Source organism: Gopherus flavomarginatus, chromosome 12 (genome assembly GCF_025201925.1).
Source record: "Gopherus flavomarginatus isolate rGopFla2 chromosome 12, rGopFla2.mat.asm, whole genome shotgun sequence".
Classification (NCBI taxonomy): Eukaryota; Metazoa; Chordata; order Testudines; family Testudinidae; genus Gopherus; species Gopherus flavomarginatus.
The window spans coordinates 22,844,526-22,870,386 of record NC_066628.1 but is presented as its reverse complement, the minus strand read 5'-3'; the positions used below and the strand labels follow the sequence as shown (position 1 = coordinate 22,870,386).

The 25,861-nt window shown below is 43.7% G+C and overlaps 2 protein-coding genes across 2 annotated transcripts; one reads left to right on the top strand and one right to left on the bottom strand.

The window, feature by feature from the left end:
• Positions 1 to 10,414: 10,414 nt before the first annotated feature.
• Positions 10,415 to 11,368, top strand: LOC127032505 (olfactory receptor 14A16-like). Its single transcript, XM_050919815.1, has one exon. It carries the CDS (start codon positions 10,415 to 10,417, stop codon positions 11,366 to 11,368), a length of 954 nt encoding a protein of 317 aa, XP_050775772.1.
• Positions 11,369 to 21,653: 10,285 nt separating this feature from the next.
• On the bottom strand, positions 21,654 to 22,874 carry LOC127032499 (olfactory receptor 14A16-like). Its single transcript, XM_050919809.1, has one exon. The coding sequence runs from the start codon at positions 22,720 to 22,722 to the stop codon at positions 21,766 to 21,768; it is 957 nt and encodes a 318-aa protein (XP_050775766.1). The 5' UTR covers positions 22,723 to 22,874; the 3' UTR covers positions 21,654 to 21,765.
• Between the last annotated feature and the right edge of the window lie 2,987 nt (positions 22,875 to 25,861).

The window sequence follows — 25,861 nt, the reverse complement described above, 5'->3', positions numbered from 1 at the left end:
GAAGCTGCAGACTCAGTCACTGGTTCCTCCAGAGGGCCAAGCCCATATCTGGAGCCTCTGCAAGGAAATCAGTGATTTTGCACCCGGGATACATTGGGTCCCTTCCACTGAGCTGTTTTCTACTCTCTTCCCTGCTAATGCCCAGTCGCAATATTCACAGTTCTGTGCTCTTCATGGGGGTTTCCTAGCAGGGCCGGCTCTAGGTTTTTTGCCGCCCGAAGCAAAAAAAAATTTGGCTGCCCCCCATCCCAGTCCTGGGCTCCCCCCACATACCCTTTTGCTGCCCCAGCCATGGGCTCCCCCTTTTCCCCCCCACTTGTTCCCCCCACACACATCTCCTGCTGCCCCAGTCCTGGGCTCTCCCCCCCCACCGGCAACCTCTTTCTGCCGCAGCCCTGGGTCACTGGTAACTCGCTCCCAGGACAGGTCATTCAGCAGGAATTACGGATGTGCACAGAACACAGACAAGACTGGTTCCCACAGGGTTACAGAGCTGCAGTAAAGTGGAACAATTTTCAGCTTGTGTGACTGGAAGATATCTGGATGCATATTATAAGACTGTCCTCCATAAATGAGGAAAAGTTGAGGTGCCTTTTTTATTCTTTTGTTCCACTCTTTCTTTCTCTAGGGAATTTGCAAATGTGATATCACTGTCTTCCTTTTAAACAAACAAACAAACAAACAAACAAACAAACAAAAGGCAATGGCTGTTGAAAATAGCAATTACAGTCCTAATAATCACTGAGAAGCATTTCTTGCTCAATTTTATCCTACTTTTTCTACAGCAAGTTACAGTGGATCAGTATATTTGAGTTGGGAGAAATGAAGTAACAGCTGCCCAAACTGAGCTTAAGCACTCCCGAATTTTGAAGTGTTCAAATCTGGAAGGCAGGTGCTGGGTGTGTGTGGTGGGGGAGGGAGCTGTGGGCTCCACGGGGGAGCATGGGAGCATGGCAGCATGTATGCAGCAGCTGTCACGCTGGTCTGAGTGGCACGGTAAGGGGTCTGGGGGGTTGGAGAAGGGGTAGGAGGTTCCGGGGGTGCAGTCAAGGAACAGAGAGAAGGGGGCATTGGATGAGGCGGAGGTTTTGGGGGCAGTCAGGGGCAGGGAAAAGGGGGGTTAGATGGGTCAGAGGTTCACGGGGGCAGTCAGGGGACAGGCAGCAGTTGGATAGGGAGTCCTAGGGGTTCATCAGGGGACTGGTAGAGGGTGGGGTCCTGCGGGGGGTTGAGAGGAGTCTCAGGAGGAGGCAGTTGGGGGCAAAGAGAAGGGAGGCTTAGATGGGGGTGGGGTCCGGGGGGCAGCTAGGGGCAGGGGTCCCAGGAGGGGGCAATCAGAGGACAAGGACCAGCAGCACTTAGACAGGGGGTGGGGTCCGGGGGGCAGCTAGGGGCAGGGGTCCCAGGAGGGGGCAATCAGGGGACAAGGACCAGCAGCGCTTAGACAGGGGGTGGGGTCCTGGGGGGCAGTTAGGGGCAGGGGTCCCAGGAGCAGGTGGTCAGGGGACAGAGAGCTGGGTGGGGGTTGGATGGTGGATGGGTTGGGGTTTCTGTGGGAGGCAGTCAGAGGGAGTGGATGGTGGCAGGGTGGGGCTCCTTCCCCCTGGACTGTCCTGTTTTTTGAATGTTAAAATATGGTCTCCCTGCCATTCACAGTGCAACTCTCCACTCACAGCAAGCCGCCCTCCTTCCCTTCCGGTTGGTAGTGGCCAAGGGAATGCTGGGAAATGTAGTTCTTTCCCTGCTCCAGGGCTGGCTCTATAGGCAGGGAGCTAACCAAGGAACTACAACTCCCAGAGACTCCTGATGGTTCTCAGCTCCCATGCCACCCCTGTAAATAGGCTGCCCCAAGCAGGTGCTTGCTGTGCTGGTGCCTAGAGCTGCCCCTGTTTCCTAGGGGCTTCCCTGCTTGGTCTGATGATCTGATTGCTTTGGTTGCTCTCAGTAACTGAATCCCTGGGCTGATGCTATGTTCCTTGCACACCGTGCTGTGTGCACCACGCTGTGCAGGACCTGGGAATAGATTGTGCCCCAATAAAGAAACTTTAGAGAGCAGGAGTGTCCTTGGCCTTAGCCCCCTGAACATTTGTAAGGCAATGAGGTCTCAGTTCACACTCCATTTCCATGGGGATGCTACAAACATTGTAGACAAGCTGGCTCGCAAAGTTGCTGCTTTCGCCTCTAAGTTACCTGTCCAAATCCAGCAACTCTGAGCAGAAGCCGAGAGCTAGATCCGCAAAAGCATTTAGGTGACTAAGCCCAAATTTTACATCCTCAAAACCTCTGCTCAGCTGCTGTCTAACCCCATAACACCTACATTTCCCTGGATAAAGTCCATTATGGTCTGCTATTGCAGAGGTTTGCAGATTGTTGTGTATCAGTTGTATAAACCCAAGGTTTGCTCCAATGGGCTCTTTTGCAAATGATATGTTTAATGTTTCTGAAGTTCAAGTGAAGCCCAGGTTTTAGAACTTGAGAAGATAGACATGAGGCCAGGATTATAAAGGGATTTAGGCACCTACCTATTCTAATAGATGCCTAGTGGGATTTCCAATAGCACCTAAGCAGGTTAGGTGCCTAACTCACACTGAATGCCCATGGGATTTAGCCACCTGGCTTACTTAGGAGTTTTGATTATTCTCACTAGGTGCCTGTTTCTATCTTTAGGTGCTTAAATCCCTTTGTAATCCTCTTCCACAGATTACACAGAAGATGGGCTGGAATAAGAAAGCCCTGATGGAGATCCTAGGGACTGTGATATGCAGGCCAACAGGAATGCTGGAGCTGAGGAGACTGGTCCCAGGCCTAACAGGGAAAGGTCTGTGTATCTAAGACTGTAACCAACCTGCAATATTGAGTAGGTTGAGAAAAACTGCTTAAACTAGATGTTGTCTGTGTCTAGTAAGGTTGAGAGTTGCGTGCTTAGCTTTTATTTTCTTTTGGTAACTTATCTGACTCTCTGCCTATCACTTATAATCACTTAAATTGTATCTTCTGTAGTCAATAAACTTATTTTTATGTTTATTCTTACCGGTGAGTTAGTCTGAAGTGTTTGGTAAATCTGCTCAGGTTACAAAGGCTGGTGCATGTCTACTTTCCTTTGAAGTAAGTGGTGAATTATTTAATAAACTTGCAATGCTCAAGAAAAAATCTTGTGCAGTCCAAGACGGTATATTTCTGAGGAACAAGGCTGGGATCTGGGGGGATCTGGCTGGTGCCTTTCTTTGTGTGATTCGCGAGTGCCTCTGGAAGCATTCATGTAATCTACCTGAGTTTGGGGCTTCACATGCTGCTGGACTGAGTGGTAATGGCACCTGGAGAGGTTTGCTGCTAGTCACTAGCAGAGCATTGTGAGAGACACCCCGGCCTAATGAGTTCTGCAGCCAAAGCAGTCCCACAGTCTCATTGTTGCACCCTGCTGAACACTGTCACACACTCCCACTCTGCCTAAGTGTACAGCATGGTGGGAATGCTTTGCCCAAATGATGAGTTTTGGCTGGTGTTGGATCACAAGTCACTTTGTTATTGGGGCAGGGGTAATAAAGGGTTGTGTATCCTTGTTGTGTGAATCAAGGGCAGCAGAACTGTGCTTGGCATACCTTGATTGAGGAACTCACTCTCAACTAAACTGCACTTGCTAAACAGGAGACATGGGTGCCAAAGCCCAGTAGAGTTGAGAAAGTGGAGAGGAAGGTATCTGGTGATGTGGGCATTGCCTGAGTGTCTTGAACACCATTTGACCCTTCCTCTCTCTCCACTGTGTGATAACAGAGTTGATTAAGACTCAACGGAAAGTCTTGCTGCAAACCAATAGAGCTGAATCCACAAATAACCAGGTCTAAGCATTAGACTTGCTTTAGGACAGTGTCTCTGATGTACGATGCTCCCTCAGTAACAGTTGACATCACTGAGAGCTGTGTTATGGGGCGGGACCTCAAGATATCTCGGAGGCTGCAGGATGGCCTGGATGAAATGCACTAGGGATCTTTGTCCAGTTCCCAAAGGATGTCTCCCCATCACACTAGTATCAACATTACTGGCAATAATTTGCACCCTTACCGTCCATTACTATGAAGACCTTAGGGATATGGAGGAGGGAATGGGCTTTCATCTACAGAAAGGGTCACTCCAGGGCAGGGTAGGAGCACATTTCCAGGGAATCATGAGTGGGGGAAGATCACACAGCTGCCACCTGTGCTTCTGTGTGATCTGTTGAAAAATGTCAGACTTCTGACCCTTGCACTACTCATCAGACCACTTAGAAGTAGGGTGATGTTAAGAAAAATAGGAGATAAGAGTATGACAGAAATCCTGCATATTAAGCCTGGGATATTCTGAGGAATCTAAGAGAGTTAAGCATCTAACTCCCGTTGTTCAGACAATGGGCACTGGGCACCTGTTTCCCTGAAACCACTCTGAAAATCCTTGTCATAGCTCACATCCTGCAGCAAATGTCCACTGTATTGTTCCATATTATGCAGCACCCACACCCTCTTGGTTCTGCTGTAATTGTACAGGATACTGCAGTGTCTGTTACAGATCCCTCCAGAGGGCAAAACCCATTCCTGGTGCCTGTCCATGGAAATCAGCAATTTGTACCTAGGATACATTATGCCCATTCTGTTGAGCTATTTTCTACTCACTATCCAGTTATTTTTTCTATGACTGCAGGGATGTTAACGGGACAATTCACCTTACATAGTCCTTTGAATATGTGCAAACTACTTATGACAAACTATTTGTTCTACTTTGTATTTAGTTGGGACACTCTGAGTTCCTTTCCCACACCTGAGAAAGAACTCTGTGTAGCTCGAAAGTTTGTCTCTCTCACCAATAGAAATTGAGTCAATAAAGTATATTACCTCTCCCACCTTGTCTCTCTGTTCCTCAATAAAGCATCTTTAGAGTGCAGGACAGTCCCTGGTCTTAGCTTCCAGCTCTGGATATATGAAAGGAGAGGAGGTGTCAGTTCACATCCCATGTCCACATGAATGCTGTAGCCATCTTGATGCAGGATGGGACGTGCTGGCTTGGGAGAAAAAAGATGAAGGAACTGCTTTCACGTCTAGGTCACGTATTCAACCCATATCCAGTGAGCAGTGCCACGGTGTCTTCCCCTTCTGACCTATGTGAAAAATTGGATTTGTGCCTCATCTCCCTGGACATGTCATGAAAGCACCTACTAAACATCTCATCCAACCAAACTGGAACCTATTAACCCCCTATGAGCTGCCTCAGCGGAGACCATGGACCAACCCAGACCTGAAGAGATGTCTTTAAATGGGAAAAGGTAGGTTGGGCTCCCAGTCCCATTCATTACATGGTCTCTCCATGGAGACAGAAAAAGCCATCAAAGAGGCCAGTTGTTGCAAGTCAAATTAAAGGTGGGTTCTGCAGGAGTGGGCCTTAGTCAGGAACCAGAACCTCACATCCTAAGCCCTCTCACCTGAGCTTTGAATAAGTGAGGATCCCAATAAAGAGCCTAATGTCTGAGCTGGGCCCATCTCAAATTAATGTGCAATTTCCTGCTAGAAATAGTCATCTTCTTTCAGCCACACAACCCTCAGCTCTTACATAGTAGGAAAGGCTCAGTCCTGATCCCACTGCAGTCACTAGCAATGCTACAGCTGACTTCAGCAGGTCCAGGGTTTGATCGTAGAGGTGCGCACCGTGTGTTCATTAGAGCAAATTTCTCCATGGAAATTTCTTCACTTCACAGTTTGTTGTTTCATTTTTTCCCCATTCTCTGGAGAGGTGACTACATCAAGCACAGGACATTTCTATGGATGGAAAGGAAATGAAGTGACCCATTCCAGCGTTGTACAGTTAGGAATGGGGAGAGGGCTACAACATGGGCTGAGGCTTCCAAGCTGACTTACTCCAGGTCCAACAGAGAGAAGTTAATGGCATCACTGTGTGTTCACACACTGGTAACTGATGCTGACACCTCCCCCCATGAAAACCAGGAGTAATTCCACTGGACTCAATGAGACTCTTTCTTCTCACCCTCATCCTGGTGTAAATAAAGAGTAACTCTAGTAGAGTTAATGGAGCTGTTTCCCCTCTTACTCACCCAGTGTAATTAAACAGGATTAGGCCATGTCTACATTATGGATCTTACAGCTTTTACCTTTACTGCCATGTCTACACTTACGACCTTACTACCTTTACCACTTTTCTCAGTATAACTTATGTCGGTCAGGGGTGTTTTTTTCACACCCTGACTGACAAAAGTGGCAGTGTAAACAAAGCCTAAGGTGGGGGCTTGTCCTTAACTTATTGTTAGTTTTGTTAATTGAAAAATGAATTTACAGCCATCAATCTCAATGATGTCTGCCATTGATCCAGTCATTAGTACCTCACAGTTTAACAATACAAATCAGGAGAAGGAAACTGGGAGTTATGGAGGGGCTTATAACTCTGTCTCAAATGACAACAAATTTGGATCTCTAATGCTACTCCATGCCTGCCTCAGGCACCCACATTTCAAAGCTATCCGAGTAACCATTCAGCTTTAGTACACTTACAAAAACTGAGCTTTAAACTATATGAAATTATGGGAATGGAAATCCTCTGTATTGGCAAAAGGGCACAATAAAACATGTCAATTTTCTTAAATTCCGTTCTCATTTTGGGTCCCTCAAAGATTTAGTGGGGGCTATGCACTACATTGGGTAAAATTTGACAGATTGAGACCATTTTGACCTGCATCACATCAATAGTATAATCTCTAGCTTTGAACAAAACAAATAAACCTAGGAACTTGTAACTGGGCTCATATCTCCACAACCCTTAGCTCATATGACCCCAAATTTAGCTCACTAACCCTACCCTGCACCCTCCTAAGGCACATTAAATTTCAAAAGAATCTCAGTAAGCAGGTCTTTATTTTATTTTATTTTATTTTATTTTATTTTAAGAAAGAAGGACATTTAAACAGAAGTCATGGTGCAAATGTAAATATAGGGGTGTTGCTGTGATGGTAAAACTGTTCATTAGTTCATTTACCAGTTGGGTACCCATCTTGCAGGTTTCTATTAATCCTACTATTGGTATTCCATGAGCATTGAAATGGAATTGTGATGTCCATCAATGAGAATCTCAGATACAGGAAGAACAAAAAGCTGGACATCAGGGCACAGATATTCAGCTCATGTCACCTGGCCTGGTTCCATAGCACTATGACAATTTACAGTCACTGAGGAACTGGTCTAATCGACTTCAGTGAGTCTGGGGCTGATTTATACAACAGCTGTTTAGAGATCTGGACCCTTTGACTCCAAGGCAGCTAGAGGTGATTTACAAAAACTGGGGCTCTGACCCATTCACTCCAGTGGAGCTACCCTGGTTTGAACTAGCTGGGGGTCGGAACCATTGATACCAATAGATCTAGGGCTGATTTATACCCTCTGGCTCTTTGTATTTCATCAATTTCTCTCAAATGAATGTCTAGTGTAAATTACACATTTTTAAACAGGGCATCTGCAGCCAAAGGAGCCTTTTATTTTAATGTTGTCTGGAGGAAGGAAAAAAATGTAACTACTAAGAAAGAAAGAAAGAAAGAAAGAAAGAAAGAAACTTGGGCTATTAATCCCAATAAAAGTTGAAGATCTGATGCAGAAAATGTGCACAACATGGAATTCTTCCAAAGTTCTGTCCTCAGTGGGAATGAATTTCTCTGTCACTCTTACAAGTTATACTTGTGACTAATTCCAATGGATGAAGCACTAGAAAAGAGCAGGTTGGTTACAAACATTTTACTCTTCTTTGGTTGGGTTCACAGGCAAAGAATATGGATTGGAAACTGCGTCATGGGCCAGATCCCCAACTGGTGTAAATGGATGTAGCTCCATGGAAGCTCCATGGAGGTCAGATCCCCAAAAGATGTAACTAGCCCTCACTACTCTGAAGCCTGTGAAAGCGGATCAATTTACACCAGCTCAGGACCTTAGTTTTAGTGTTAGTATCAGTCAGGGCGCCTGAGCTGTGGGTTCCTCTGGTGGCTGCATCCCAAGTGCTGCTGGTGCAATGCAGGAGAAAAACATCTCTGCTCCCCTAGAGGTCACTATGTGGAGTTAATGAAGGAACAGTCTATTCCAGGCCCACTGAGGCTCTGGTGCCACCAGGCTCTTAGTTATTGTAGATCCCATGTCTGTGCTACAAATATGTTTTATTTTGTCATACTGTAGGGACCCCCTTTGCCATCCAGCCCTGCCTTGTTTTTAGCTAAACGGTCTTTCAAGAGATGCTGCCATCGTGTGAGATCCAGGGCAGGTGCTGTTCCCCGTCTGAGGGGTTAGGGTCAACTAGGGCAGGTTGTCTGGCTGGTTTGCTGCTGAGGTGAGAGCAGAACTGGGCTAACAGCCCTATAAACCAGATTCATCTATTTAGCCCTAGAGCACGGACATCCTCGGCTGTGACCTCATCTGAAGCCGGCACAAGCCAGGATCATCTCTAGAGCTGGGAGTGTCTTTCAGTCCCTGATCCCATTTAGTCCATCGCCTCTCAGCCAAGTCTGCCCTAGGAGGGAAGAACCCATCTGTGCTAGGAACTGCAGAGAGACCCCCGCAACTCAGGACATCCAGCGAAGGGATGCAATAACAGCTGCTGGATAATACAGTGATAGGGGCATGAGAGAGAGGGATAACCAAACAATCCTGGCAGTGAGTGCACAGATAGATTAGATTAGATTAGATAATGACCAATGATTCCTAACACTGCAGGATCAAATGCATCACAAATTGGAATAAAGACCAACAAAGTAAGTTTTCTATATCAATTAAATATGTTAGAGTATTAATATATGGGGCAAATTTAATATCAGAAATATCAATTGCAATTAGAACTCTTTAAGACTTTTGCTATCAAATTATGCAGACACCTAGACATGATCAGATTTTTTTGTTCACCAGAAAAAATTGACGTTTCACTGAAGTCAGCCTAAAACTATTGGTAACTGAAAAATTTCAGTCATAATCAAAAAAAGTTTTCATTTTTATGGCTATCAGAGTCTTTTCATGAAAATATATTCAACTGAAAACTGAACAGGGCTGCCCTGGGGGGAGGGGAATGGGGCAATTTGCACGAGACCTTGGGCCCAACAAGGGCCCTTCTGAGAATATAGTATTCTATAGTATTGCAACTTTTTTTATGGAAGGGGCCCCCAAAATTGCTTTGCTCCAGGCCCCCTCAATCCTCTGGGTGGTCCTGAAATTGAATTTCCTTTGAACTAAAGTAGAAATGGTCTGACAACTCCTAACTGGAAACTTAGCTTTAAGCCAGGATGGGGAACATGAATATTGTCCAACAACACCACAATTTCCAACCTCATTTCCTCTATTGCAACTGTGTATATGTCTGTTCCAAACAGGTAGCTACCAGATCGTAAAACTGAGTAACTAGCAAAGTTGGTATACCAGAGAATGTGTTTTAAACATACTAACTGAAGTCCAGAGAATTGAAGCTCTCAGACAAAGCCTGTCTTTCCTGACCCTACCCAAGGACATGCAGGAGGTTGATGGAACTAGAACCCAGCTCTCCTCTTCTACCATCATAGCCTCTGTCCCACACTGCGGCCTGCTAAACAAAAATACTGTCAACAGGTTCATAGAACATGCACATGGTAAGATATAATCCATCCCCCAAAAGTGTACACAAGACAGACAAAGAGTGGGAGGAAAGAGAGGCAACAGTGACTGCTCCAAAGTCACAAAAGTGACAGAGGAAAGACTAGAACTGAAGTCTCCTGACATTCACTGACCCACACAGAAATTGAAATAAAGTCACAGAGGGAAATCATACAACCTAATAGTAATTAAGCAATGGTACTAGCCCGTTAGCACCCAGCAATGGGACTGCAGCTGGGATCTGGTGCCATAAATCAACGTGTAAGTAGGCATCAGGCTGTACGTGGGAAGTAGGGGTGGAATCATCACAGAAAAGTTGCCATGCAGGAAGCTGGGTGATTCTATCCTGTATTTCTCAGATAATGGGAATCAGACTATGCTGGCAATTTAGTTTAGTTGGCCAAGTTGCGAGCCTGCTGTCTGTAGAAATAGGGGGATAATTTTGGCTAAAATTATTGGATTTGGGTTGTACTTTGTTCCATCGTTCATACTGCATTTGATTAAGCCACATTTTGGGTCAGATCCTCAGATGGTGTAAACTGACCTAGTTCCAGTGACTTTAAGGGAGAGACACTAATTTACACTCCTGTGATAATGCACCAGAGTAGTGCTCTTGTTGTGAGTGGTGAGGAGCCCTCACTTCTCCAGTCAATGGAAGTGACAAGTGTTGTGCACCTCAGGAGATATTATGGAGAGGGGAATCAGAGTCATTCCCTCTCTCACTATAACCCTGACCCCTGCTCTTGTCCTTCCCTCCACAGCCATTGCGCGATGGACTAAGAAAGAAAATGTCCAACCAAACCAACATAACTGAGTTCCTTCTCCTGGGATTCTCTGATGTTCGGGAGCTGCAGATTTTACACTTTGTGGCGTTTCTAGTGCTTTACCTGGCAGCCCTGACAGGGAATCTTCTTATCATCACAGCCATAGCTCTTGATCACCACTTTCACACCCCCATGTACTTCTTCCTGATGAGTTTGTCCATCCTAGACCTCGGTGCCATCTCTGTCACCATTCCCAAATCCATGGCCAATTCCCATATGAACACCAGGTCCATTTCCTATTCTGGATGTGTCACCCAAGTCTTTTTCCTCGTCTTCTTTGCTGAAGCTGATTTCGCCTTACTCACCATCATGGCGTATGATCGATACGTCGCCATCTGCAAACCACTGCACTATGAGACTATAATGAACAGGAAAGCTTGTTTCCAAATGGCAGCCAGTGCCTCGATCAGTGTAACTCTCTATTCTTCATTGCACACCGGGAACACGTTTTCAATAACCTTCTGTGGAGGCAACATGGTGGATCAGTTCTTCTGTGAAATCCCCCAGCTACTCAAGCTCGCCTGCTCTAACTCGTACCTCAGTGAAGTTTGGGTTATTATATTTGGTACATGTTTAAACCTAAGTTTCTTTGTTTTTATAATTGTGACTTATGTTCAGATCTTGATCACAGTGTTGAGAATCCCCTCTAAACAGGGCCGACATAAAGCCTTCTCCACCTGCCTTCCTCACTTCATTGTAATTTCTATGTTTCTTTCCACTGGTGTCTTTGCCTACATGAAACCCATCTCCAGCTCTCCGTCAGGTCTGGATCTCATGGTGGCTGTTCTCTATTCTGTGCTGCCACCAGTGATGAATCCGATCATCTACAGCGTAAGGAACAAAGAAATCAAAGCTTCCCTGAGGAAACTGACTGGGTGGAGGTTATTCAACAAGAATAAAATGTCAGAATTTCTCTGATGATCTTGGATTTATCTGTGCTTCTTTTTTTACAAATACAATCAACTGATGACATTATTGTCCCCATGAGAATATAGTGTGTGATTTTTTCATGCAAAATGTATTTGTTGTGGTAAATCCACACTAGCTCCATTATACAAGTATAAGTAAGATGAAAATCTATCTATTTCATGCTTTTATACTGCCACCCCTTACCATGTTATCTGAATAAAATAAAATAAAATCACATAAAATCAGTAGAAAGTACCCAGTGGGCTTCATGGAGTCTCTGGTTCTTCTCCTTTCTGGGGGGGTCAAAACTTTGCTTGGGGTATGATGGCTTTGGGGCTTCTGTTTGTTGGTGTGACAGAGTGGGATATGACAGAATCAGATCATGAGCTCTGTTTTTTTACTGTCTGGATAAATATTGGTATGGTGACTGCAGAAGTCTGGGCTTGCTCAATAGCAGCCTATCACTCTTTGTTCACGGCAGCTCTCCTTCCTGAGATAGGTGCATGTTAACTTTGCTGGAGGACTATCACTCAGAGAAATCAAGACTGAAGTTTGAGGCCTTTGATTTTTGTTGCCTTTCATCTACAGGCCTTGCTGCATGGAACATGTTTTTGATGTATAAGGAGTCTGCAAGTGACTGGGGTGGGGGGGGGCGGGGAGCATGACTGGTGAGTCTGGAAGTCTTTATTTTAGTACATGACAAAGAGATAGGAAACCTATTTAAGTGCAGAGTCCTACCCTGTGTCAGGTGCCAGCCATAATTCCATGTAAGAAGGAGTTGCAGGAGTTCTATCTCTCTAAGGATTCCACACTGCCACCCATTACCAAGCTATCTGAGCACCTTCCACATAAAATCAGTAGCCATATCAAAGCTCTTAGTAGACCCTGAGGAGCCAGAGACATTTTGTTCTTCCCTTCAGAGCTGGGAGACTGACAGCCGTGGGATTCCCATCTCTAACTGTGGCTCAGAAGCAGGGAGCCTGGGAACCCATCTCTAGCCAGAGCTCTCAGTACTTCAGGGCCCCTTACTCAGGCTTTGTGAATGCCGGTGATTTTAGAACACCGAAGGGCCAGATTTCTAAAGATAAGTAGGCGTCTTGTAGGATTTTCAAAAGCAGGAGTTTGCGGGGTTGAAAGTGTAGGGCTGCTCCCATCTCAGCTGAGATAGGGACCCTCTTACCTCTAGTCCACACAGATCAATTTGCTCCCAGCTGGGTACAAGTTAAAGTTTATTCCATTCACTGGATATCTGACCGTCCACAGTAGCTGGGCAGCTCTGAAAATGAGGACCCTTTGAAAATACCAGCTGAAGACTTTGGGAAGTGTGCATCACAATTTTTTTTCAGCTCATGGGCCACGTCAGTAGAGAGATTATCTTGTGAACACTTTTCCTCTCATTCATCATCACACCAACTGCCTCAACACCCAGGCACAGTTATGCGGACCATGTCCCTTGCCCATTCAAGTTCACATAATATGCCTGCATAATCTACAACAATTGTGGGTATGGAAAGGTTATATTATGAAAGCATTTGGGGATGGATTAAGGCTTAAACACTATAGGCCAATCTCCAAGGCCCAGCTCTAGGAGTCATGGCATTGCAGCAGAATCTCCGCTTTTATTTTCTAAGCAATAGTAATTTTCTAGTCCTAGTGGTTGGCAAGAAAAGCTTGAAAGTGTAATCCAAGCCCAAGACAATAGCCAAGTGTAACCAACAAAGCAATGTCCGCCTGAGTCTGCAGAGAACCTGGGCCAATCACTTTGAGAGGGGGGAGTTGCCCTGAATCAACCAATGTAACAATGCCTGCCTGAGTCTGCAAAGAGTCTGAGCCAATAGCTGTGAAAGCAGAGGTCTGCCCTGAGTGTAACCAACACAATGACTCCAGCTTGAATCAGTAGAGAGTCTGGGAGGGTGGTGGTAAGCAATGAGAATCTCAGCTACAGAACAAACACAAAATTAAGCATCAATGCACAGATAAACAATGCATGCAAAATGTCATAGCTCTTCAGCACTATGCCAATTTACACCAACCAGAGATCAAGTCCCATTGATTTCAGTAAAATTACGGCCAATATACACCAGATGGGTATCTGGCCCTTCAAATCATTTTAGTTGCTCTGACATACCTACAACCCAATACATTTTTAAAATGTCATGCAGCATTGCACCTGCCATTTGATGAGTCATTTTCTGAGAGAAGAAAAAATGCAATTACAAAGAAAGAAAGAAGAGGAAAGTTGGGCCATTCATCCCAACAGAAGTTGAAGATCAGATACAGAAAATCTTAGCAACACTGAATTCCTTCAAAGTTCTGTCCCCAGTGGGAATAAATCACTCTGAAACCCTTAAAAGTTACACGTCTAATTAATCTCAAAGACAAAGGACTAAGAAAGTGCAGACAGGTTAGGAACTTGTGATTTGTCTTCAGTGCAGACTCACAGGCCCAGAATATGGAATTGAAACTGGATAATGGGACAGATTCTCCAGCTGGTGTAAATTGACACAGCTCTGTTGGAGAGAGTGGGCCAGATCCCAGCCCATGTAAATCAGCATAACCACACTGATCACATAGAAACGACTTTGGGCTAATACAATGATGGGTGCATGACAGGTGGATAGACTAAACAATCAAGATGGTTGAGAATCTAATGAATCACAAGTTGAGACAAACTCCACAGACCAGCACAGTATATTTGATATTTCAATTAAGTATATTTTGAGGACTAATATTCAGGGGATATTTAAGAACATAAATGTGAAATTACAATTTGAACTCTATTAGACTTTTAGTATCAACTTAATACTCTGCAAAAATTGGAATTTTCACCAGAACCCCAAAATATTACTTTTATTTATGTATTTATTTTTCACTTTTTGGCAGTGAAAAATTCAGCTGAAAAATGCAAATTTTAAGCTGAAAGCCAATTTTTTGTTTGTGTTCATTTTTCCAAGAATAACCAATTTTTTCAAGAAAAGATTCTGAGAAAAAATTTGTTTAGCTGAAAACTCAATTTTCCATAAAACAAACCAAACCAAACAAACAATATATTATCCATGCTCAGTGATTAAGCCCCTTGTTATGCCTGGAGAAACTGAGGCACAGAGAATTGAGATAACCTAGTGTCTTGATCACCTCTCTAGCCACTGTTGCCTGGCTGTACTTGTTATCATTGTAGGCTGGGATGTTGAAGGGTGTCTAAGGGAGTTAGGTGCACAAGGTGTTTATGTACAAACCTGCCTTAGGCCCTGAAGGAACATACTCAAGGTCAATGGGACCAGAACACAGACCTCCTGTTCTAGCACCATATTGATTGTGCTGTATTGCTGCCAGCTAAGCACAAATTGCAGTAAATGTGTGCACAGAACATACACCATGTTGTTTTAGAATTTTAGTTTCATGGCAAAATTTTTAGTCTATTGTCTGACAGAACGGGGGCACCTCTTTTGCTAGGTCCGTTGGGCTTGGGCTCGAATTTGTTCAATTTTTTTAATGCATATGATCAAGTGACATCTTGGCCCAGATCCTCAGATGGTGTAAACTCTCGCAGTTCCATTGTCTATAAAAGAGCTGTGCCAATGGACACTGGTGTGACAACACATCCCCCTAGTGCTTTGATGGTCAGCAATGAGGCGCACACACCACTCCTGGTCAATAGAAGTGGCAAGTTCCCTTGACATTCACCTCAGGAGATATTATGAAGAGGGGAATCAGGGTCATTCCTTCGGTCACTCTAATCCTGACCATTTAAGCTGTTGAAGCTGTTCCACTGCATGAATACTTAGTCACTGGACTGAGCATAAAACTGAGAGATGCTTTAGCGTGGTGATTAGAGCACTTAGCCAGGATGTGGGAGACCCAGAATCTAGTCCCCCCTGCTCCAATGATTCATGAATAGTTAGACACAGTGGAACAGCTTCTACAGGACAGATGGCAAAGGACCTACTGCAGAGTACCCCAGTGGTTAGGGCAGTTACCTAAGAAGTGAGATCTCTTTAGGCAGAGGTGAGAATTGTCTCTCTTATCCTAGGAGAATGCCCTAACCACTGAGCTATAAGTTATGAGGGAGGCCCTCTCCCTCTGCCCTGGCTTCCTGCAAAAAAATATTTTAGGCGCCTAACTCCAAGAGAGGTCCTGCAGCTTATAAATCCCTTTGAGAGCTTTAAAAGGCTCAGCCTAGACTGGTAGGTAGAGTTAGGATGTATCATCGCTCATGTTGCTCTCCATGTGTCAGCACATACGAGTTTCCTCTCCTTTATCTTTCTCCTGGTGCTATTCAGAAATAGTCCTGGAAATATTTTCTCCTATGGAGAATTTAGGCTTTTCAGAGAAAAACTGAAAACCTCAAAACTATTTTTATATGAACATTTTCAGTTTTCATATTTCAGTTTTCCAGTGAAGAAAATCAGGCACTTTTGGCCAATATTTTTCATTTAGTGAAAAGCTCAGTTTTCCAACAAAAATATTTTGATGGAAAATGTTTAACCAGCCATAGATGCGACTGCTTTTCAGATACTCTCGGTTCTCCTGACTGAGCGCTGAGTGTGAATAGTGTACAGAGGATACTCCTGCTCTAAAAACTAATCCTGTGAAAATGTAGCCCTTCTTATATACTCACCAACAGAGTCTGACACCCTTATCCATATTGAGTATTTCCTTTTCCCTGCAGTGGTCCCATTGAAATCCATAGAACTTCTTGGAGTAACATCTACTCAACATGAGGAAAGGTGGTAAAATCTGGCCCAAAGTGTATACTCATTGTCATTCACAACTAGTGAATTTACTCCCCTTAGTTCTGCAGAGACAACACAACCCTGGAGAGTCAACTACAACTTAATACCAGTTGCAAATTGCACCTTCAATTACACTTGAGCAATTGTACCTATTTCCTGAAAGGACGATTCACCAGGAGCTTTGCCTCACTCAGTGCACGGTATGGATGCAGGCAAAACCAAATCAGGCATTTTCCAACTTTCAAGTCCTTGGCTTTGCAAGTCAAATAGATATATTTTCTAAGAAAGGTTTTTGTGGGCAATTAAAGGAATGCTTCATAGTGTTCATAGTGTTTAGGGCCAGAAGGCACCATTACATCATCCAATCCAACTTCTTGTATATCACAGACCCTATATGAGCCCAATGACTTTAGTGAAACTCAGGATTTCAGTCGACAGGAGACTACACTGTTGTGAACCACTGGCAGAGAACAGCAGATCCTGAAATCCTTGGAGTGGCAGAGAATTGATTAGGTGAGATGTGCCCAGATGATCCCAGCAGGAGAACTGTGCTTCATGCTACAGAGGAAGGTGAAAAATCCCCAGCGTACCCGCCAATATGACCTGGGGGAAAATTTCTTCCCATCTTGAATCTGGTGACCAGTTAGATCCCAAGCACGTGAGCAAGACCCACCAGTCAGACAATCAAGCAAACAAAAACTCTCATATCCCTTTGCATTAATGTGGAGGTTTTTCCCCTATAATTTTTTTCTTTAAATAACCCCCCCACCATGATTAATAAATGATAATCCTTTTTGTTTGCAATTGCATTAGTTGTTCAGGCAGAAATATATGTACACATATTTATAACTGAGGCCTTTTTGAACTTTGCAAAAAAATAAATTAATTGGTATTATGATGGTTATAACTCAACATAATATTAAAATAGTGTGGCACTTTTATTTTGAAAAGTATAAAATTGGCTTTTGTTGCGACAAAATAAAAACAAACAAAAAAAAGTAGTTATATGACACATACGACAGCACAGGTTAACATACACGACAAGCTTATAATTAAAGACAAATGGTGCCAGAATTGTATTTATAACTTTAAAAGATAAGGCATTAAGAGCTTAAAGTCATTAAGGCAATGCACTTTAGACAACAAACTGGTAAATGAAAGAGTTGAACATTTAAATAAGCAAGCTATTAGCTTTTTATTTAAATCTTTTAATAAGAATTGATAAAAATTCCTATAAAGTTATTTGCCCACTTTTTTGGTATTCATGTAGTTAATTGAGGCAGTTTCCATTACTTCATATCACTTTTATTTTAAAAACTCTACTATATGAAAAATCCATGTTTCAAATATTAGTCAGTGGCCAGTATTAGAAGCAGAGCTAGCCTTTCTGTTGCTTGGAAACAACACCTCAAAGAAAGTTAAGAGTATTTCCAGCTGTTGCATTCCTGAAGGGCTAAAATAATTAATGTACTGGGCTTATTTAAAGTAACGTTACCACGTTAAGTATTTTGACTATTCCTTTGGTTGTTTTTTTTTTTTTCAGTTGCTCCATTTCTTTCTGTGATGGAGGTTTCTGTAATAACTATAATCTTTAGAACAAAGAGAGGGCAAAAGTGAATAGAGATGTGGAGGGGAAGGGTGGGGAGAGGAGAAATCAGCCTAGGAAGGGATGGAGACCTGGTCCAAGAGAGTTGCGGCCCTGTCACCTAACGTGCTCTGTTAACTGTTCTGTTTCCTCCTCCATCTGATTTACCAATCTACTGAAAGTATTGTTTGCTCCTTCTCCCTCCTGTGCACTCACTTCTCCTGTTCTAACAGGCCCCAGTCTAGGTCTCGGTTTAGGTTTTATCAGAACCTGGCTCTCACCGTACAATGTAGTGGCTCCTGAGCACGGACTGCTTGGTGAGTCCTGGTCTGGGTCACTCCCAGTGTCCCCTTTCCAACACCCATTCCAGTCATCCCATGTTCCATCTTTTAATTTTGCTAGGGCCACCTTTTTCCATTTCTGTCCCCATCTCTCAGGCACTATATAAATACCTGAAGCCTGTTGTACGCACCAAGTTTTATAACGAGGGATGGCACTTCTCTTTTTTGCAGATTCTCAACAATATTCTATTCTGCCCCTGTGCTTGCTGCAACATATCATGTCTCTGGACTTCTTGCTGCCCTACCAGCAGAGCTTGTGCTTTCCAGTGCTCTATTGCTTCTGTTGCTTCTTCTATTTTTTTTGCTACTTGCCCTGACAATTTGTGGCATGTTGTCATAGCCATTTAATGGCCATACCCATAGTTTGGAATATTCTACATTTCTTACTCTCATTATTCTTCAAAGCTACATTCTCTGCCCTAGTCTTACAGATTCCTATCCACGTATCCCCACTTTCTTTTTTGACCTCACATGGACGGCCCTTACACATTACTTACTGCGTCCAAACCATATCAAACTCTGTGAGGATTTCTGGGGGAGGGGAGGGTGTGACATGAGAGAATTCCCTCACTCAGAGTTTTCTGCCATCTTAGGTTGTGAGCCATAAAGCGGACAGCTCGCCGCTTACCAAATCAGTGGTGGGGGTCACCAATGTTGTAAGTGTTGCAGAGTGTTAATGCTGCTAGTGTTGCTTCTCTTGGAGCTCCTGTGTTAGGTGCACCAGCAGAGAGTCTAGCGTGCTGATTCGGCAGACCTTGAAGTTATTCATAAGGAAAACCACAGGCTCAGTTCAGTGGTGAAGGTGTTCGACCAGGCACGGTATTAGTGCCCATAGGAGCTACAGGTACACAAAACATGTATGCCTGTGACAATGGTATTGGTTCAGTCAAGACACCAGGATCCTGTCCCCTAGCCTAGAGCAGAACGGAGATGTCTCTCCTATAACTTCTCCTTTTATACATTGTTATTTATTACACTCCAGATGCTGTTAGTTACCAACCTAATCCTTGTATCTGCTAGTCTGAACACAATATCCTTATCCATTATCCTGTCATTCCCTCCTTATCTTTACAAGGGGTCGGTGTGTTCTTCCACCATCTCTTAGGGATACATTTACATAGTTACTTGAGAGATCTGTGTATTTTTGTACCATTCTCTCTGGTCAGAAATGTGCTTACTTGGTTAGCTGACACCGGGTGAGCTACTATTCTGCCAAGGCCAAGCCTACTTTGGTTCACAGCCTTTGGTTCACACTGCTAGTTATGCCTAGAGCTCCAGCAAGGCCTAAAATCCCAAACAGATTTTTTTATCCCAAAGTAGAAGGAGAGGCAGATACTTTATGAACTCCACTTGGTATTTAACTACAGCTACTGAATTTGTGTGTGATATGGTCAGATAGTGTGGTGATGTTGGCAGTATAAATCCCTAATATAGATAGGTAAGTAGTGTCTGCGTCTTGAGGAGTGATCTTTCAATGGGCAAAATTACTGAGAAGGCCTTTTCATAATTGACAAGCCTGATGTTAGAACTTTGAGCAAAAGTCCTCCAAAAACCCATTTTTGGAGAAGATAAAAAATATTGACATTAAAGATCATTGTCCCTATAACTCTCTTATTCAAATAACATTTAAAGGTTAATGAACAAATTAGGATGGTATAAATGATACATGCATGCTGAATTATCATACTGAAATATAAAGATGGAGAATTGTTGAATGGTAAAAATAAGGGTTTTGTTGGTTAATTTAATAGTTTAAATTGTGGATAGTAAATGAGTTTGGATGGGATAATACTTATGCCAAGACCTTGGCCTAGCATTTGCCTGTCATGAGTGTTGTTTTACCAATCTCTTTCTCTTCTACAGATTTGTTTCGATAATGGGTACAGCCAACAAGACAAAGGTGATTGTCACATTTTGGGGAGCGACCCGGACCACTGAAAGATTGTGTCACAGCTTGTCCTGTAACTCTGAGTGCCTTAAAATACTCTGCTGCTGTACGTCTCTGGCGGGATGCTTCCAGCCAGCATACAAGTATGAACTGAGTGTCTCTGTGTTAAGGACACTGCACAGGGACCACTGCATTGCACCACATTTCAACCACCAATGTACGATGGGAGCCAGGTTCTGATAAAACCTAAACCGAGACCAAGACTGATGCCTGTTAGAACAGGAGAAGTGAGTGCACAGGAGGGAGAAGGAGCAAACAGTACTTTCAGTAGACTGGTAAATCAGATGGAGGAGGAAACAGAACAGTTAACAGAGAACATTAGGTGATGGGGCCACAATTCTGTTGGACCAGGTCTCCCTCCATTCCTAGGCTGATTTCTCCCCCTCCCCACCCTTCCCCTCCACATCTCTATTCACTTTTGCCCTCTCTTTGTTCTAAAGATTATAGTTATTACAGAAAGCCTGAGTGAGGGGCCCAGAAGTCCTGAGAGCCCTGGCTCGAGATGAGTTCCCAGGCTCCCTGCTTCTGAGCCACAATTAGAGATTGGAATCCCAGGGCTTTCAGTCTCCCTGCTCTGTGGTAGGGAGGTTGAAAGCCCTGGCATGGCAGGGCTGTCCTGGAGCCATGAATCCTAAGAGACCAGGCTCCCCAGTTGGGCAGGCAGGTAGGGCTTGGTTACCAACCTGCTTTTGCTTCACTGAAAGTTCATGGAACTCAAAAGTTTGTGGGTTCAGACTTTTTGAGTTCTATGAATCCGCATTTTTGGACAAAACTCTGTTTCACTGGAAAATTTCCATCCAGCTCTACACGTGAACTACCTGTTATTGTCTCTGCCAGAAGATAAAATAATAATAAAAAAAATCTGAGAAAGAAGCAAGAACCAAACAACTGCACTGATATCACAATCATATTTTTTATCCTGAAGGTAAGAAAATGCCTCTGGCTCCTCAGGGTCACTAGGGGCTTTGATATGGCTACTGATTTTATTTGGAAGGTGCTCAGATAGCTTGGTAATGAGTTACAGTGTGGAATCCTTAGATAGATAGAACTGCTGCAAGTCCTTCTTACATGTGATTATGACTGGCACCTGACACAGGGTAGAACTCTGCATTTAAATAGGTCCCCTGTCTCTTTGTCATGTACTAAAATTAAGACTTCCAGACCCACCAGTCATGCTCCTCCACACCATCACTTGCAGACTCCTTATGCAGCAAAAAACTTATTCTATGTAGCAAGGAACAAAAATCAAAGGCCCCAGACTTCAGACTTGATATCTCTGAGTGATAGTCCTCCAGCAAAGTAACATGCACCTGTCTCAGGTAGAAGAGCTGCCATGAACAAAGAGTGATAGGCTGCTATTGAGCAAGCCCAGACTTCTGCAGTCACCATGCCAATATTTACCCAGCTAGTAAAAAGCCCTGCTCATGATCTGATGCTGTCATATCCCACTCTGTCACACCAACAAACAGAAACCGCAAAGCCATCATACCCCAAGCAAAGTTTTGATTCCCCCAAAAAGGAGAAGAACCAGAGACTCCATGAAGCCCACTGGGTACTTTCTACTGATTTTATGTGGTTTTATTTCATTTTACTCAGATAACATGGTAAGGGGTAGCAGTATAAAAGCACAAGATAGATAGATTTTCATCTTACTTATACTTGTATAATGGAGTTAGTGTGGATTTACCACAATAAATACAACATTTTGCATCAAAAAATCACACACCATACTCTCAGGGGGACAATAATGTCATCAGTTGATTGTATTTGTAAAAAAAAAAGCACAGATAAATCCAAGTTCATAAGAGAAATTCTGACATTTTATTCTTGTTGGATAACCTCCGCCCAGTCAATTTCCTCAGGGAAGCTTTGATTTCTTTGTTTCTTATGCTGTAGATGATTGGATTCATCACTGACGGTAGCACGGAATAGAGAACAGCCACCATGAGATCCAGACAGGATGGAGAGCTGGAGATGGGTTTCATGTAGGCAAAGGCAGCAGTGGAAAGAAACATGGAAATTACAATGAAGTGAGGAAGGCAAGTGGAGAAGGCTTTATGTCGGCCCTGTTTAGAGGGGATTCTTAACACTGTGATCAAGATCTGAACATATGTCACAATTATAAAAACAAAGAAACTTAGGGTTAAACATGCACCAAATACAATAACCCAAACTTCACTGAGGTACGAGTTAGAGCAGGCGAGCTTGAGTAGCTGGGGGATTTCACAGAAGAACTGATCCACCATGTTGCCTCCACAGAAGGTTATTGAAAACGTGTTCCCGGTGTGCAATGAAGAATAGAGAATTACACTGATCCAGGCACTGGCTGCCATTTGGAAACAAGCTCTCCTGTTCATTATAGTCTCATAGTGCAGTGGTTTGCAGATGGCGACGTATCGATCATACGCCATGATGGTGAGTAAGGCAAAGTCGGCTTCAGCAAAGAAGATGAGGAAAAAGACTTGGGTGACACATCCAGAATAGGAAATGGACCTGGTGTTCATAAGGGAATTGGCCATGGATTTGGGGATCGTGACAGAGATGGTACCGAGGTCTAGGATGGACAAACTCATCAGGAAGAAGTACATGGGGGTGTGAAGGTGGTGATCAAGAGCTATGGCTGTGATGATAAGAAGATTTCCTGTCAGAGCTGCCAGGTAAAGCACTAGAAACACCATGAAGTGCAAAATCTGCAGCTCTCGAACGTCAGAGAATCCCAGGAGAAGGAACTCAGTTATGCTGGTTTGGTTGGACATTTTCTTTCTTAGTTCATCGCGCAATGGCTGTGGAGGGAAGGACAAGAGCAAGGGTGAGGGTTATAGTGAGAAGAGGAATGACTCTGATTCCCCTCTCCATAATATTTCATGATGTCAATGCCAAAGGTGCACAACACTTGTCACTTCCATTGACTGGAGAAGTGAGGGCTCCTCACCCCTCACAACAAGAGCACTACTCTGGTGCATTATCACAAGAGTGTAAATTAGTGTCGCTCCGTTAAAGTCACTGAAACTGGGTCAGTTTATACCATCTGAGGATCTGGCCCAAGATGTGGCTTGATCAAATGCAGCATGAATAATGGAACAAAGTACAACCCAAATCCAACAATTTTAGCCAAAATTATGCCCCTATTGCTGCAGACAGCAGACTCACAACTTGGGCAACTAAACTAAAATACTAAAATGCCAGCATAGTCTGATTCCCACATAATTGAGAAATACAGGATAGAATCACCCATCTTCCTGCATGGCAGCTTTTCTGTGATGATTCACCCCCACATCTCACACACAGTCTGATGCCTACTTACACGTTGATTTATGGCACCAGATCCGTGCTGCAGTCCCATTGCTGGGTGCTAATGGGCTAGTATCATCACTTAGTTACTGTTAGGTTGTATGGTTTCCCTCTGTGACTTTATTTCTCTGTGAGTCAGTGAATGTCAGGAGACTTCAGTTCTAGTCTTTTCTCTGTCACTTTTGTGACCTTGGAGCAGTCACTGTTGCCTCTCTTTCCTCCCCCTCTTTGTCTGTCTTGTGTACACTTTTGGGGGATGGATTGTATCTTACCATGTGCATGTTCTATGAACCTGTTGACAGTATTTTTGTTTAGCAGGCCGCAGTGTGGAACAGAGGCTATGATGGTAGAAGACGAGAGCTGGGTTCTAGTTCCATCAACTTCCTGCATGCCGTTGGGTAGGGTCAGGAAAGACAGACTTTGTCTGGAAGCTTCGACTCTCTGGACTTCAGTTTAGAGAGGTTTGTGTGTTTAAAACACATTCTCTAAGAACATAAGAACGGCCACACTGGGTCTGACCAAAGGTCCATCTTACCCAGTATCCTCTCTACCCACAGTGGCCAATGCCAGGTGCCCAGAGGGAGTGAACCTAACAGGCAATGATCAAGTGATCTATCTCCCACCATGTATCTCCATCCTCTAACAAACAGAGGCTAGGGACACCATTCCTTACCCATCCTGGCTAATAGCCATTTATGGACTTAACCATCATGAATTTATCCAGTTCCCTTTTAAACACGGTTATAGTTCTAGCCTTCACAACCTCCTCAGTTGACTGTGCACTGCATGAAGAAGAACTTTCTTTTATTTGTTTTAAACTCGCTGTCTATTAATTTCACTTGGTGATCCCTAGTTCTTGTATTATGGGAATAAGCAAATAACTTTTCCTTATCCATTTTCTCCACATCACTCATGATTTTATATACCTCTATCATATCCCCCCTTAGTCTCCTCTTTTCCAAGCTGAAGAGTCCTAGCCTCTTTAATCTCTCCTCATATGGGACCCTCTCCAAACCCCTAATCATTTTAGTTTCCCTTTTCTGAATCTTTTCTAGTTCCAGTCGGGCTACCAACTTTACTATTTACTCAGTTTTACCATCCTGCAGCTACCCGTTTGAAACAGACATAAACACGGTTGTAATAGAGGGAATGGGGTTAGAAATTGTGGTGTTACTGGACAATATTCATGTTCCCCACCCTGACTTTAAGCTATGTTTCCAATTATGAGTAGTCAGACAATTTCTATTTTAGTTCAAAGGAAAATTCAGTTTTCAGTTGAGTATATTTTCATGGAAAGTCTCTGATAGTCATAAAAATGTTTTCATTTTTATTATTATGACTGAAATTTTTCAGTTACCAACAGTTTTAGGCTGAAACTGTTTGTTTGGGTCTCACAACCTCAATGTAAAGTAAATTTTTTCTGGGGGAAAAAAAAATCTAATCATCTCTGGATGTCTGCATAATTTGATAGCAAAAGTCTTAAAGAGTTCTAATTGCAATTCATACTTCTGATATTAAATTTGCCTCATATATTAATACTCCAACATATTTAATTGAAATAGAAAACTTACTTTGTTGGTCTTTATTCCAATTTGTGATGCATTTGATCCTGCAGTGTTAGGAATCATTGGTCATTATCTATCTGTGCACTCATTGCCAGGATTGCTTGGTTCTCTCTCTCACATGCCCCCATCACTCTATTATCCAGCTGCTGTTGTTGCGTCCCTTCGCTGGATGTCCTGAGTTGCGGGGGTCTCTCTGCAGTTCCTAGCACAGACGGGTACTCCCTGTTTCCCTCCTAGGGCAGGCTTGGCTGAGAGGCGATGGACTAAATGGGATCAGGGACTGAAAGACACTCCCAGCTCTAGAGCTGATCCTGGCTTGTGCCGGCTTCAGATGAGGTCACAGCCCAGGATATCCCTGCTCTGGGGCTAAATAGCTGGATCTGATCTATAGGGCTGTGGCCCCAGCTCTGCTCTCACCTCAGAAGCAAACCAGCCAGACTACCCGCCCTAGTTGACCCTAACCCACCGGGGGGGAACAGCACCTACACTGGATCTCACAGGATGGCAGCATCTCTTGAAGCTAAAAACAAGGCAGGGGTGGATCGCAAAGGGGGTCCCCACAGGATGGCAAAATAAAACATATATTTGTAGCACAGACTTGGGATCTACAATAGCTAAGAGCCTAGTGGCACCAGAGTCTCAGTGGGCCTGGAACAGACTGTTCCTTCATTAACTCCACATAATGACCTCTAGAGGAGCAGAGATGTTTTTCTCCTGCATTGCACCAGCAGCACTTGGGATGCAGCCACCAGAGGAACCCTCAGACTGCCCTGGCTGCTTGAAGTTCGTCACTAAGAGACAAACACTAAAATTAAGGACAAGGTCCTGAGCTGGTGTAAATTAATACACTTTCACTGGCTTCAGAGTAGTGAGGGTTATTTACGCCACTTGGGAATCTGACTTCCATGGAGTTCCCATGGAGCTATATCCATTTACACCAGCTGGGGATCTGACCCATGATGCAGTTTCCAATTCATATTATTTGCCTGTGAACCGAACCAAAGAAGAGTCAAATGCTTGTAACCAGTCGGCTCTTTCC

What these genes read in the sequence shown, in the direction of transcription:
- LOC127032505 (XM_050919815.1), top strand. Translation starts at nt 10,415, where the DNA reads ATGTCCAACCAAACCAACATAACTGAGTTCCTTCTCCTGGGATTCTCT.
- LOC127032499 (XM_050919809.1), bottom strand. Translation starts at nt 22,722, where the DNA reads ATGTCCAACCAAACCAGCATAACTGAGTTCCTTCTCCTGGGATTCTCT.